This window comes from Giraffa tippelskirchi, chromosome 1 (genome assembly GCF_054371585.1).
Source record: "Giraffa tippelskirchi isolate mGirTip1 chromosome 1, T2T-mGirTip1v1.2.pri, whole genome shotgun sequence".
Lineage (NCBI taxonomy): Eukaryota > Metazoa > Chordata > Mammalia > Artiodactyla > Giraffidae > Giraffa > Giraffa tippelskirchi.
The window spans coordinates 24,985,503-25,000,783 of NC_137275.1; the positions used below are offsets into that span (position 1 = coordinate 24,985,503).

General features: G+C 35.3%; 1 protein-coding gene across 3 annotated transcripts in view; it reads left to right on the plus strand.

The window, feature by feature from the left end:
* Positions 1-15,281, plus strand: part of NUP54 (nucleoporin 54) — a 32,288-nt gene extending 17,007 nt beyond the window's left edge. For all 3 annotated transcript variants that reach the window (XM_081585264.1, XM_081585286.1, XM_081585275.1), the window contains 5 exons: positions 25-118; positions 7,678-7,785; positions 11,932-12,051; positions 12,363-12,473; positions 14,437-15,281. In XM_081585264.1, the coding sequence (XP_081441390.1) occupies positions 25-118; positions 7,678-7,785; positions 11,932-12,051; positions 12,363-12,473; positions 14,437-14,565 (562 nt within the window). In that variant the 3' untranslated portion in view covers positions 14,566-15,281. The remainder of the gene's footprint in view (positions 1-24; positions 119-7,677; positions 7,786-11,931; positions 12,052-12,362; positions 12,474-14,436) is intronic.

Consider the following 15,281-nt stretch of genomic DNA (forward strand, 5'->3'; position numbering starts at 1 on the left):
AATTGACCATTTGTGTTTCTTCAGGTTAATTCCTGTACCAATGGTGGGTTTCAAAGAACTTCTTCGAAGACTGAAGGTTCAAGATCAGATGACTAAGCAGCATCAGACCAGATTAGATGTAAGAATCGAGCTTCATTCTCTGGCCCTAGGAGTAGTAGAGGGGTTACAGACCTTTGTTCTTACCATGTGTTTTAGTTACTGTTTTGTCTTATGAGAAACAATATAGTGTATACTACAAATTAACAATTATACTTTTACCCAACTTATTTATTTATAGAGCCTCCAAAAATCATGTAAATCTAACAATGAGTTTAGAATTGTTGACTTTAGCAAATAAATTAGACTTATGGATTCTCTGGCTGGAATTGAAAAGATTATTAAACACTTTTATTTATGGGGCCTTATGACAATGAGGGCTACAATTATGATTGTGTTGTCATAGTGCATTATAATAGGTTAATGAAGTAAATTTTAAATTACTGAATGCTTAAATCTTAACATTTTATAAAGCAGACTTTTGTAATCAAATGCCTAAAGGTTCTAGAGGTCCCCTCTAGCTCCTTTTATGTGGAACTCCTAATTAAGTATTCATTCAGACTCCATTTGAGTAATGAAACGCTTCTGTTTTATGAAGCAACCCATTTCTTTGTCAGCTCGCTCTGATTGATGCTGGTTCTCTTTCTTACGTTGACTCAAAATCTGTCTTGTTATAATTTATATCCATTTTCTCAAGCATGCTTTGTAGGTAATCACTATGTTCCTATGACATCCCTATAGATATTTGAACATCATGATCATTTTTTCTTCTTAGTATTTTCTCTGGCTAAAAATTCCAACATGAGTTTTGAATGTTACATGATACCCAGGCCTTACCTTAGACTAGGTACAATGAATTTATTGGCATCACTTTTAAAATGAGTTGTGCGTAGTACTATAAATGGGGTGTGACCAAAATTCTTCAAAGTAAGGACAAAGAAACTATTATTTATGCTTATTTTTTGTCAGTTTTGCTAGAAGTTTGTCAATTTTATTGATCTTTTCAAAGAACAAGTTCTTGGTTTTATTGATTTTTTTTTTTTCTAGTTTTCTGTTTATGGTTTCATAAATTTTGGATCTTAACCGTGTCCTTTATTCTACTTGCTTTGGGTTTATTTTTCTCTTCTTTTTCTAGTGTCTTAAGGTAGCAGCTTAGGGTATTGAGACTTTTAATAAAGGCATTTGATGCTATTCAGTTCAGTTCAGTTCAGTCACTCAGTCGTGTCCAACTCTTTGCAACCCCATGGAATCAATCGCAGCACGCTAGGCCTCCCTGTCCATCCCAGTTCCTGGAGTCTACCCAAACCCATGTCCATCGAGTCAGTCATGCCATCCAGCCATCTCATCCTCTGTCGTCCCCTTCTCCTCTGGCCCCCAATCCTTCCCAGCATTAGGGTCTTTTCCAATGAGTCAACTCTTTGCATGAGGTGGCCAAAGTATTGGAGTTTCAGCTTCAACATCAGTCCTTCCAATGAACACCCAGGACTGATCTCCTTTAGGATGGACTGGTTGGATCTCCTTGCAGTCCAAGGGACTCTCAAGAGTCTTCTCCAGTACCACAGTTCAAAAGCATCAATTCTTTGGCACTTAGCTTTCTTCACCGTCCAACTCCCACATCCATACATGACCACTGGAAAAACCATAGCCTTGACTAGACGGACCTTTGTCGGCAAAGTAATGTCTCTGCTTTTAAATATGCTATCTAGGTTGGTCATAACCTTCCTTCCAAGGAGTAAGCGTCTTTTAATTTCATGGCTCCAGTCACCATCAACAGTGATTTTGGAGCCCCAAAAAATAAAGTCTGACACTGTTTCCACTGTTTCCCCATCTATTTCCCATGAAGTGATGGGACCAGATGCCATGATCTTAGTTTTCTGAATGTTGAGCTTTAAGCCAACTTTTTCACTCTCCTCTTTCACTTTCATCAAGAGGCTCTTTAGTTCTTCTTCGCTTTCTGCCATAAGGGTGGTGTCATCTGCATATCTGAGGTTATTGATATTTCTCCCAGCAATCTTGATTCCAGCTTGTGCTTCCTCCAGCCCAGCGTTTCTCATGATGTACTCTGCATATAAGTTAAATAAGCAGGGTGACAATATACAGCCTTGACGTACTCCTTGTCCCATTTGGAACCAGTCTGTTGCTCCATGTCCAGTTCTAACTGTTGCTTCCTAACCTGCATACAGGTTTCTCAGGAGACAGATCAGATGGTCTGGTATTCCCATCTCTTTCAGAATTTTCCACAGTTCATTGTGATCCACACAGTCAAAGGCTTTGGCATAGTCAAAAAGCAGAAATAGATGTTTTTTGGAACTCTCTTGCTTTTTCGATGATCCAGTGGATGTTGACAATTTGATCTCTGGTTCCTCTGCCTTTTCTAAAACCAGCTTGAACATCTGGAAGTTCATGGTTCACGTATTGCTGAAGCCTGGCTTGGAGAAATTTGAGCATTACTTTACTAGTAATGCTTTACTCATCTTTACTAGAGATGAGTGCAGTTGTGCGGTAGTGTGAGCATTGTTTGGCATTGCCTTTCTTTGGGATTGTAATGAAAACTGACCTTTTCCAGTCCTCTGGCCACTGCTGAGTTTTTCAGATTTGCTGGCAAATTGAGTGCAGCACTTTCACAGCATCATCTTTCAGGATATGAAATAGCTCAACTGGAATTCCATCACCTCCACTAGCTTTGTTCGTAGCGATGCTTTCTAAGGCCCACTTGACTCCACATTCCAGGATATCTGGCTCTAGGTGAGTGATCACACCATCGTGATTATCTGGGTCATGATGTACAGTTCTTCTGTGTATTCTTGCCACCTCGTCTTAATATCTTCTGCTTCTGTTAGGTCCATACCATTTCTATCCTTTATCGAGCCCATCTTTGCATGAAATGTTCCCTTGGGTATCTCTAATTTTCTTGAAGAGATCTCTAGTCTTTTCCCTTCTGTTGTTTTCCTCTATTTCTTTGCATTGATCGCTGAGGAAGGCTTTCTTATCTCTCCTTGCTTTCTTTGACACTCTGCATTCAGATGGGAATATCTTTGCTTTTCACCTTTGCTTTTTGCTTCTCTTCTTTTCCCAGCTATTTATAAGGCCTCCTGAGACAGCCATTTTGCTTTTTTGCATTTCTTTTCCATGGGAATGGTCTTGATCCCTGTCTCCTGTACAGTGTCACGAACCTCTGCTCATAGTTCATCAGGCACTCTGTCTATCAGATCTAGTCCCTTAAATCTATTTCTCACTTCCATTGTATAATCATAAGGGATTTGATCTAGGTCATACCTGAATGGTCTAGTGGTTTTCCCTACTTTCTTCAATTTAAATCTGAATTTGGCAATAAGGAGTTCATGATCTGAGCCACAGTCTGCTCCCGGTCGTGTTTTTGCTGACTGTATAGAGCTTCTCCATCTTTGGCTGCAAAGAATAGAATCAATCTGATTTCGGTGTTGACCATCTGGTGATGTCCATGTGTAGAGTCTTCTCTTGTGCTGTTGGAAGAGGGTGTTTGCTATGACCAGTGTGTTCTCTTGGCAAAACTCTATTAGCCTTTGCCCTGCTTCATTCTGTACTCCAAAGCCAAATTTGCCTGTTACACCAGGTGTTTCCTGACTTCCTATTTTTGCATTCTTCTAAGTACTGCTTTACCTGAATCCCCCAAATTTTGATAATTTTGTATTTGTCATTTTTGATTCATTAAAAATATTTGTTTTAATTTAATTTTATTTGTCTGTGTCGGGCCCCAGTTGCGGCACACAGGATCTTCCATCTTCCTTGAGGCATGTGTGACCTTTAGTTGCGGCATGTGAACTCTTAATTGCATCATGTGGGACCTAGTTCCCTGACCAGGGGTTGAACCCAGGCCCCCTACATTGGGAGCTCGGAGTCTTAACTGTTTGTTGGACCACCAGGGAGATGCCATTAAAAATATTATTTCCCTTGATGGTTCTATTTGATTATTGTGGTTTTTGACTAATAGATTATTTAGAAGTATGTTTCATTTTCAGGTGTTTGGAGATTTTCCTTTTATTCTGTTGTTATCTAGTCTAACTCTGTTATGGTCAGAGAACTTTGTATGATTTCAGTTCTTTTAACTTTGTAAAGGTTTTAACCCATAGGCCTATGAAAAGAATGTGTATTCTGCTATTCTTGGAGTCTTCTGTTGGTGTCAGTGAGATCCATTTGATAGATTGCTCAGTTCTTCTAAGTTCTTATTGATTTTTCTACTAACTGTTTGTTTTTTTTTAATTAATTTGTTTATCTTTGGTTGTGCTGAGTCTTCACTGCTACATGGGCTTCTCCAGTTGTAGAGAGCGAGGGCTACTCTCTAGTTTTGCGGTATGTGGACTTCTTACGGCAGTGGCTTCTCTTGTGGTGCACAGACTTCAGTAGTTGCAGCACATGGGCTCAATAGTTGCGGCCCCTGGGCTCTCAAGCACAGGCTTGGTTGCTCCGTGGAATGTGGGATCTTTTCAGATCAGGGATCAAACCCATGTCTCCTGCATTGGCAAGCGGATTCTTAACCACTGAACCACCAGGGAAGCCCTACAAGTTCTGTTTTAAGAGGAGAGTTGAAGTCTGCAGCTGTAGTTATGGATTTGTCTTTTTCTCCTTTCACATATTTTAGAAGGTTTGCTGTTAGGTACATATGTATCTAGGATTGTTACATTTTTTTGGCATATACCATAATGTTCCTCTTTATGCTTAGCAATTATCTTTGCTTGAAAGTCAGCTTTCTCTGATATCAAATAAAGCCACTGTAGCTTTCTTTTGACTAGTGATTTTGTATCTTTTCCATCCTTTTGCTTTTAACTTACCTTTATCATGTTTGAAGTAAGTTTTTTGTAGATAGCATAAAATTTAGATTTAGGCCTACAATCTTACTGTTAACTGCTCTTTTTTCTTTCCTCTCTTTCCTCTTTTTTGTTTTCTTCTGGGTTATTTGGACATTTTTTAGTATTCTGTTTTTAATTTATTGTCATTTCACCTATCATTTGTTTTAGTGATTGATTGAGTGTAGATCTCATTGGGGTGTGTGGTGATGATTTTGTCCCCCAGGACACATTTGGCAGTATTTGGAGACTTGTTCGGTTGTTAGAGCTGGGCGAGGGTAGTGCTTGTGGTCATGGTGGTGGTGTGTGCTACAGTTATCTAGCAGGTAGAAGCCAGGATTCTGATGAACATCCTACAGTGTACAGAACAGTACCACTGCAATGAAGAATTATCTGGCCCAAATTAATAGTGTTAAAAGTGAGAAACTCTTGTCTGTATACCATAATGTATCTCCTTGTACCAGAGGTAATAGGTTTTTCTTGGAGTTATCAGCATGATGCCCACTTCCAGGTTTTGGGCTGTGTTGAAACAAACTGAGGGCAAAATAATGGTAAACTCACTGCTAGTTCAATGGTACTTCACATTCAGAGTCCTCAGATGGTTGCCCATGCATTTTGTTCATTTTACATCTATCTTCAACAGGAAAGAGAGAGCAGCACGTATCTAGTCATTTGGTCTAGAATTAAAATTGTTCATATCATTTGCCAGTTTTTCTGATGGACTGCATATCTTTTCTTTTTGAATTTCAGGAGTTCATCTTTTATTCCAGATTTTAATCCATCGTCTAACATTTTAAAAATCTCCTACTTTTCTTATTTCTCTGCTGATTCTGTATGTAGTGTCCATAGTTGAAGACTTTTATTTTGCTGTTCTTTACAATGCTGTGTTAATTTCTCCTGTACAACAAAGTGATTCAGTTTTTTTAATATATATTTATATATTCTTTTTCATATTCTTTTCCATTTTGGTGTATCACAGGATATTAAATATAGTTCCCTGTGCCATAAATACAGTCTTGTTTATGAAAATCTTAATTTTAATGTAATGTTAGCCATTATTTTGTTGGCCTTGTGTCTTCTTTTTGGGGAATTTTCTTAAGAAATCATTCCTCATCCAAGATCTTTAGAGTCTACAGTTTTTTTTCTACTATTGTAGAGTTTAACCTTTCACAGTTGAGTCTTCTGTCCTCATGGAATTCACTTTATATATACTATATGATATGAACTTCTCTAAATAGTAGCTTATTTTTTCCAGTGTTATCCACAAAAAAGCTACTTTCCTCAATGTTTTATCAAAGCATTTACCAAACCAAGTTCCCATATATAGGTGATATAGTCTGTTCTTAAATCAGTTTCACATTTTTTTACTCTTATAGCTTTGCAGTATATTTTAAAGATATGTGGTGGAGTGAATCTCCAGCCTTTGTTCTTTTCACATTTTTAAAGCTCTTTATGGATCTTCATTCTTCTGTAACAGTTTTAGAATTGACTTTGTCAAAATGCTAGAATTTTAGTTGGAATTGCATTAAATATATAATTGAGTCTTAATATTATTCTATCATGAACATGTTCCTTTTCTCATTGAAGTCTCTTGTGTCTTGTAATAGTTTTAAAATAAATTTTAAAAATCGTAGGCCTTTTTTCTTGGTTAATTGCTAGATTGTTTTAGTGTTTGTCAATACAGACTGTGAATGGTAACATTTCTATTTTTTCTTACTATTGCTACTATAGAATAATAATTACTCTTGTTGTCTAGAAGCCCTGCAAACTTTTCAAAATTGGGATGGAGAGGGTGCCTGGGTTATGTAATATAAAATTTGGTCACCTAATTGTGTCCCTTCAACATGGCCTGGCATTGCAGTTTCCTTAAAAGGTGACATGTGTAGGTAAACATGCTAAAAGATGTCTTGTACAATGTTCTTACCCTCTTACTTATAACATCTCAATATAAGCCAGTGTCACAGAATGATTAATTATGATAGGAACAATCATAATGGGGTAAATTTTGATAGGGAAGCTTTAATGAACTAGGTTTTTAACACATGCTGTACGGTTAAGACTTTCATAAGGTAGGACAGTAGGATTTTAGGCCAAGCAAAGAACAAATTAAATATCTGCAGAGACAGAAAAATGTCTCAGTTGTGTAATTAATATCCTTCCTTTCTCCCTCCACTCTGAGTGTATCTCTCCATAGTATTCTGTTAAACTTACTATTGGACCGTATACTATACAGGGCTTCCTTGGTGGCTCAGACGGTCGAGAATCCACCTGCAATGCAGGAGACTTGGGTTTGATCCCTGGGTTGGGAAGATGCCCTGGAGCAGGGCATGGCAACCCACTCCAGTATTCTTGCCTGGAGAATCCCCATGGACAGAGGTGCCTGGCGGGCTACAGTCCATAGGGTCTCAAACAGTCGGACACGACTTAGCAACTAAGCACAGTGTATACTATACTTTCTTCAAGTAGTTAGATTCAGTTGTCTCTTAAGGCTCCTGCATGTCACTTTATAGATCTTAACTTTTATACTTTCATGGCCTGGTTGTTGGCTCTGTTCCATAATATTCAAATTCCTTAATTACTTCTGAAGAATATGTTTTATTATTCTATACACTTTGCCTCATCACTAAAGTTCCTGGAGCTCTAAAGAAATTTTTGAATGGTACGTTTTAACTTTTAGATGTACAAAAGTGGAAGAAATACAAAAGTAGATTTAAAGGAGTTTGTATTTTGAGAGATGAATCTCAGGCTCATTTTTTGCATGTAGTGAACTTAATAAATAGTTGATACTTTATTTACCTTAAAAAATTGTTTTAAACAGATAATATCTGAAGATATTGGTGAATTACAGAAGAATCAAACTACAACCATGGCCAAAATTGCACAATACAAGAGGAAACTTATGGACCTTTCCCATAGAACTTTACAGGTAGTGATTTGGAATTTTTTTTCAACATTTATAAGACTATATACATGATGGAAGTGCTAAAATAATGGATTTTTGCAATAGGAAAAAAAAAAGACTAAAAAGAAATAATAATAGTCTTGAAAGTACCAAACTTTCTCATTAAAACTTAGAACTCTGAGGTGAGATCTCTGGAGAGGATTGGGTGAAGAAAGTCAAAATATTCTAAAACTTGCATTTTATTGAGAGGGTAGGAGGAAAGCAATGAGAAAATGAATCATCTTTATAATGTAGCAAAAGTATGCCTCAGATCATTAATATCTAGTTTTCATAAAAATAGAAGAAAAATACAGATTTTGAGTGCTAGAAAAGGGAGTATAACCATTAATGAATGAAAAGCAACAAAAGAACTTGCAAATTAACAAGGAAATAAAAGAATACCAACTTGAAATTATTATGAAATTGAAATTAAATTAAATGAAAAAAACTTCATTTTTTAAAGATACAAGATGCAAAAAATAGAGAACTTAGTACTCAAGTTAGGAAAATATTATCAAGATAAGCCACAAGGAGCCAATAAGAGGGAAATAAAGATGATGTGGAATGAGTGAAGCAGAAAAAAATTAATTATAGTAGAAATAAGTTGAAGAGCTGTTTCTTTAAAAAGACCATTAAAATGGCTAAAGACGAATCTGAAGAAGGGAAAAAAGACTCATCTCATGAGCCTAAAGACAGAAAAGAAAAATTAGAAGTAAGAAAGGAGATAATACCACATACATACACAAGAGAATAAGAAAATACCACAGTGGAATTCAGGGCAATAAATTTAGACGTTAGATGATTTTCTAGCAAAATGGAAATTATTAAAATTGACCTACAGAAGAAAAAATCTTAAATAGACAAACACCATAGAAGCAATTGGGAAAGTTATTAAAGATCCAACAGCGGAAAAAGCACAAAGGTCAAATAGATTCATTTGTCTAACCATTAATGAGCTAATTCTAAAGTTACTTTATTTCAAACAAAAAGAAAAATATAGCTTTTTTTTTTTAACAATTTGAGATAGAATTCATATACCATACAATTCATCTATTTAATTAAGAGATTTCTAGTATATTCACAACTTTGTACAACCATCACCACAATCAGTTTTAGAACATTTGCATCACTAAATTTAAAAAAACGCCATACCCATAAGCAGCAACTCCCCATTTCCTCCTAAACCCCCTAGCCATAGGCAACAACTTTGCATTTCTATGGATTTGCCTATTTTTGAACACTTCTTGTGAATGAAATCATAAATATGTGGTATTTTTTGACTGGCTTTATCAGCATATTTTCAGCGTTCATTCATGTTGTAGCATGTAACAGCACTTCCTTTTTATTGCTGAATAATATTTCATAGTATGATTAACAGATTTTATCTCTTTATCAATCGATGAACATTTTGGTTGTTTCCACTTTTTGGCTATTCTGAATAATGTTACTATTAACCCTTGTGTACGAGTGTTTGTGTGGATATATGCTTTTGTTTCTCTTGGGATACATAAACCTGGGATGGCGATTGCTTGGTAATGTGTATCTCTGTGTTCAAACTTTTGAATAACCAAATTATTTTTCCAGAGCAGCTGCAGCATTTTATATCAGTTTTAATACCCCAAAATAAAAATTTATAAACAGATAATTCTAATAGAGGTGCAGATTATGCTAAGTAAAACAAACCAGACTGAAAGGCTATATATAATTCCACTTATATGATATCATGCAAAAGGCACAGCGAGAGGTATGTAGTAGATCAGTAGTTCCTAGGAGCAAGAGGTGAGGGAGAGGAGACTACAAGGAGCAGGAGGGAACTTCTTGGGTGACAGAAATGTTCTATATCTTGATTGTGGTGATGGTGACCTGTGTTCATTCAAATATATAGAACTGTACTCCTAAAAGGGGTGAATTTTGTTGTATGTGGATTATACCTCAGTAAATCTGACCAAAGAAAACAAGTGCAGAAAATCTAAGTGAAATATAAGAGAATCCAGCTATTATCAAATTCTAAAGGAATGTAATTATATTCTTAAAGGAATATACTTTGACAAAGGTTAATTTCAGGAATGGAAAGTTGGTTCTATAACAGGATCTATGAACATAATTTATCCTAGCAACACATGGAAGGAAAATATGTAAGTTTTTGTAAATAAGCAGGGATAATTAAACTAGTATAAAACAGTGAAAAGAGATTATCTCTTTGCTGATGATATGACTGTGTATCTAGAAAACCCAAGGAAATAAACAATAGAATTAATGTGGTAAGATGGCTAAATACGAGGTGTTTCTTTATACTAAATCAGTGTTAGTGTTTTAAAATCAGTGTTTTAAAAATCAGCGTTTCTTTATACTATTAATGGAAATAAGAGTATTCCATTCATTATCATGAAAAAACTATAAAATACTTAGGAATAAATTTGTGAGGAAAGTATACAATCTGAATTAAAGTTTTCACAGATAAACCATATTCTTAGATGAGAAAACAATATCTACTTTATAAATTTTAAGAGTGAATTACAGCTTTAAAAAAATTGATCAAAATCTTTCAGTACATAAGTAAGGATAACTTTTGAGAATCGATTCAGGAAAACAAAAAAGAAATAGTGTAGGGGACTTGCTTTATTGAAATTTAGAAACTATTTTTAAGTTCTTACAATCAAATTAGCATGGGCTTGGTGTAAGATTGGACATGAAGATCCACAGAACAGAATAGAGAATCCAGAAATAGATGCACTTTGTATCTTTGTATGAAAAAAGTGATATTTCAATTCAGTGGGTTTAGTTAATAAATAATGCTAGAGTAATTGTCTATCCATCTGGAAAATTTGACCACCGTATCATACCATATACCAATTAGCTCCAGGTTCTTCTGTCCGCAGGGATTCTCCAGGCAAGAATACTAGAGTGGATTGCTATGCCCTCCTCCAGAGGATCTTCCCAACCCGGGATCAAACCCAGGTCTCCCGCATTGCAGGCAGTTTCTTTACCATCTGAGCCACAGGGAAGCCCATATACAAAAAGAAGGGTATTAAAGACTTAACTCTTATGAAATTTATGAAGCTACATGAACAACCTAGGGATTGAAGAGATGTGTAGCCAGAAAACCAGAAACTGTAAAACAAAATTGACTAACAAAAATTTTGTATAGCATAAGAAAACAGAAGCCATTAGTCAGTAGTCAAGTGATTTTAGAAAAAGAAAATTGTGAATTTGCAAACAGCAGTGATTTTAGTTGTAGTGTTAATATTTGTATCTTACAAAGAAGTGCTACATTTTGACTCCTAAAACCCCAATTGAAATACAGGCAAAGAATGTGTAAAGTTCACAGAAGGGCAAATGCAGAGTAGTTCTTAACTGGTGGAAGATGGTCCTTCAACATTCAAGGTGGGGATGGAATCCACTGGTGGTCCAGTGGTTAAAGCTCCCCACTTCCACTGCAGGGAGTCTGGGTTCAATCCCTGGTCGAGGAACTAAGATCCTAACTGATCCCAGAAGCCAAGTGGCCAAGAAAGAAAAAACAATCAAGGAGATGCAGATTTTAAAAAAGAAAAATCGTGTGATGCTTTAGTACTCATCAGATTGGAAAAAATTTAAACGTTATCACCTACTGCTGACAGAAATGTGTGGAAAAGGGTAGTCTTATGTGTGTCTTATGAATATATAAGTTGCTAGGATATTTGGGAAAGCAATTTAGCAGCTTCTGAAGACTGAACACACCTACCTTTAAACCCAGCAATCTCGAATTCATGGCAGTCTGTACCAGTAAATATATATACATATATATATATACACACACCAAACTGTTTATTATAGCATTGTTCAGAGTGTCAAAACTAGAAATAGTATATCCCTCTTGATATAAGAATACTTAAGTAAATTATTGGCTAATCATGAAAATTATGTAGTCATTAAAAGTAAAATAAATAAATTTATAAAAAAAAAATAAATAAAAGTAAATTCATGTAACTTGCCTAATAAGAATGGGCAAACATAATTCAAATTAACAGTTATGATTCTAACTATTGTCAGTGTATTTAGCTAATTTCTTTCAACAGTTGATGTGTAATAAAATTACCTGCATAACTGAAAAGAGATAATTCTATTGTTCTTGTTGGGCTTTTCTTTGTGTAGGTCCTAATCAAACAGGAAATTCAGAGGAAGAGTGGGTATGCCATCCAAGCTGATGAAGAGCAGTTGCGAGTTCAGCTAGATACAATTCAGGGTGAACTAAATGCCCCTACTCAGTTTAAGGTAAGACTATAAAGCTAGAATTTGTTTCAGGTGGCTCAGCAGAGAAATGTTACTTGGTCTTCAAAAAGACTAAGTACGTGTTCTTTATTAAGTATGTGTTCTTTTTAATTAAAACTTTCTTTCTAAAGTAGACTCTTAATCATGATGTTCTGGGCTTGTATTAATTGTATGATTGTATTAATGTTTCAAATAAGGTACAAAAGGAGAATTAAAACACTTTTAATTAGAGTAGTATCCATCCTTTTAAAACATTCTCTTAGAAATGGTTGCTGTTGTGAGCAGTTATAATTCAACTCAGTATTATTTTTAAGGGCCGACTAAATGAACTGATGTCCCAAATCAGGATGCAGAATCACTTTGGAGCAGTCAAATCTGAAGAAAGATATTACATAGATGCAGATCTGTTACGAGAAATCAAGCAGGTAAGTTTTCCACTAGAGTGCATTTTTTAAAAGGTGATTTCACATCCATAAGGATGGCTGTTATCCGAAACAAAACACCCTCCAGAAAATAACACGTTTAGAGGATGTGAAGAAAATGGAACTGTTGTGCATTGCTAGTGGCAATGTAAAATGATACACACAAGCACTGTGAAAAATGCTTCCTTAAAATAATAAATATAGAATTACGATACAGTCCCTCAATTCTACTTCTGGGTATGTACCTGTAAGAATTGAACGTGGTGACTCAGATATTTGCATGCCCATGTTCATAGAAGCATTATTCACAGTAGCCAAAGTGGAAGCAATCCACGTGTCCACAGATGGATAAGTAGACAAAATATGATTATATGTACACAATAGAATATTAGCCTTAAAAAGGCAGACAGTTTATAAACACACACATACACATCATGGATGAACTTTGAAGACATTATGTGAAATAAGCCAGTTATTTGAAGGACAGAAGTATGATTCCATTTATATGGTGTACCCAAGAGTAGAATGGTAGTTGCTAAGGGGAGGGTTACTGATCCCATCTGCCTTCAGGGGACCTGGGTGGAGGCTGCAGGAGCCAAGACCTCAGATCACTTGTCTAAGGCTCACTTCTATGAAAAAGTTAGGAAGTACTACTCTAGCTTACTTTCATTAGTATAAATACAGATTGGTTTAATGAAAGCTGTCTATCCATCCAGCAACTGTCTAAAAAAAATGTATTAAGATGGCAAACTTTGTGGAAGCTATCAGATAGGACTAATTGGCATGGCCTGAGAATTTTAGGTAGTTATAAATGTCCTTATTTATCTAATTTTATTATGTGCTTTAGAATGAATATTGCTGTTTTATGCAACTAAAAACTAGTTTGGCTCCTGGCTTCTCAAAAAATATCAGTTCAGTTCAGTCGCTCAGATGTGTCCGATTCTTTGCAACCCCACGAACTGCAGTACGCCAGGTCTCCCTGTCCATCACCAACTCCCGGAGTTGACCCAAACTCATGTCCATTGAGTCGGTGATGCCATCCAACTATCTCATCTTCTGTCATCCCCTTCTGCCTTCAATCTTTCCCAACATTACGGTCTTTTCAAATGAGTCAGCTCTTCGCATGAGGTGGCCAAAGTATTGGCGTTTCAGCTTCAACATCAGTCTTTCCAATGAACACTCAGGACTGATCTCCTTTAGGATGGACTGGTTGGATCTTCTTGCAGTCCAAGGGACTCTCAAGAGTCTTCTCCAACACTCCAGTTCAAAAGCATCAGTTCTTCTGCACTCAGCTTTCTTTATAGTCCAACTCCCACATCCATACATGACTACTGGAAAAATCATAGCCTTGACTAGACGGACCTTTGTTGGCAAAGTAATGGCTCTGCTTTTTAATATGCTATCTAGGTTGGTCATAACTTTCCTTCCAAGGAGTAAGTGTCTTTTAATTTATACATATACTTGATTATATTCATAATTGACTGAGAACAATTCCAACATATTAGAATAAATAACTATGAGTTTATGTATGCAATAAAATTGGGAATAATATAAGCACCTGAAATGTTAGCAATAGTAGTTACTACCGTTATCATCAGTTTATACTTTGTACTTTACAATATGGAAATCCTCAGTTTTCAGAATGATTATTTTGTTAATCTATATTTGAGTACCTTCTTGCATTGTTTTAATATAACTGGTTTTTTATCAAAGGTTGATAAAAGGAATCTTTAAAAATCTGTATCTTTTGTAAAATTTGTTATATTTATTACATATTTGATTTTGCTTTTCACAGTATTTAACTGTATTTAAAGTGTTAGCAAAATATACAGTACAAATTTTTAAAATATGCATATGAGAGTGACTGAGTCCTGTGTTGCTAGTAAAATAATGAAAAATAGCCTTTTTCCTATAAGTAGCTTTAATAGAGAAATACATTGATTTTTTTTTTTTTTATTCCTTCTAGCATTTGAAACAACAACAGGAAGGCCTTAGCCATTTGATTAGCATCATAAAAGATGACTTAGAAGATATCAAGTTGGTAGAACATGGATTGAATGAAACCATCCACATCAGAGGTGGTGTCTTCAGTTGACAGCTCACAAACCTGTGTTAAAGGTTTGTGAAATATATCTTCCTGTTATATCAGGCCTTCTTTAAAAATGAAACTGACCACATGGAGGGGGAAAAAAACAATCCTCTCTCCTGACTTGGTTTTTGCGAAGGTTACTGAAAAATTATTATTCATCAAATCTGAAATAACAGTCACTTCACTGCTCTTCAGAAATAGCCTTTGAAAGATTTATATCTAAAAGCTGTAATTACTTTACAAGAGAAATACATAATTACCAAAAATATTTACTATTGTACATTTTTACAACAGCATTGTTCTTAAAATAATCAGTGTTTAATGATTATTCTCCATTGAGCCTGTACTCTGCTTTCCATAGCAAGTAAATATGAAATGTCTACTTTGCACATAACAAAATAAACTGTATAATTACTTGGCTGCTGGAGATTTGTACTTCAGAATGTAAATGTCAGTTTTTATATTTGTGAATTCATCTGTGGGAGGAGTAAAGAAAATCCAAGAGTATTTAATGATTAATGTGGTTTCCTTTTCATTCTATGAAGATTTGAAGATATATTTTTATATTATTTTACTTATTTGGAATTTACAGAACACGTAAACAATTAGGATATAACAGAAGAATTACATTTTATCATTTTTGCACCTTTTTTTGTTTTTTAAACCTTTATTTCTAAAAAATATGAAAACAAATAAATTCTTGATTATAATTACTTTTTATA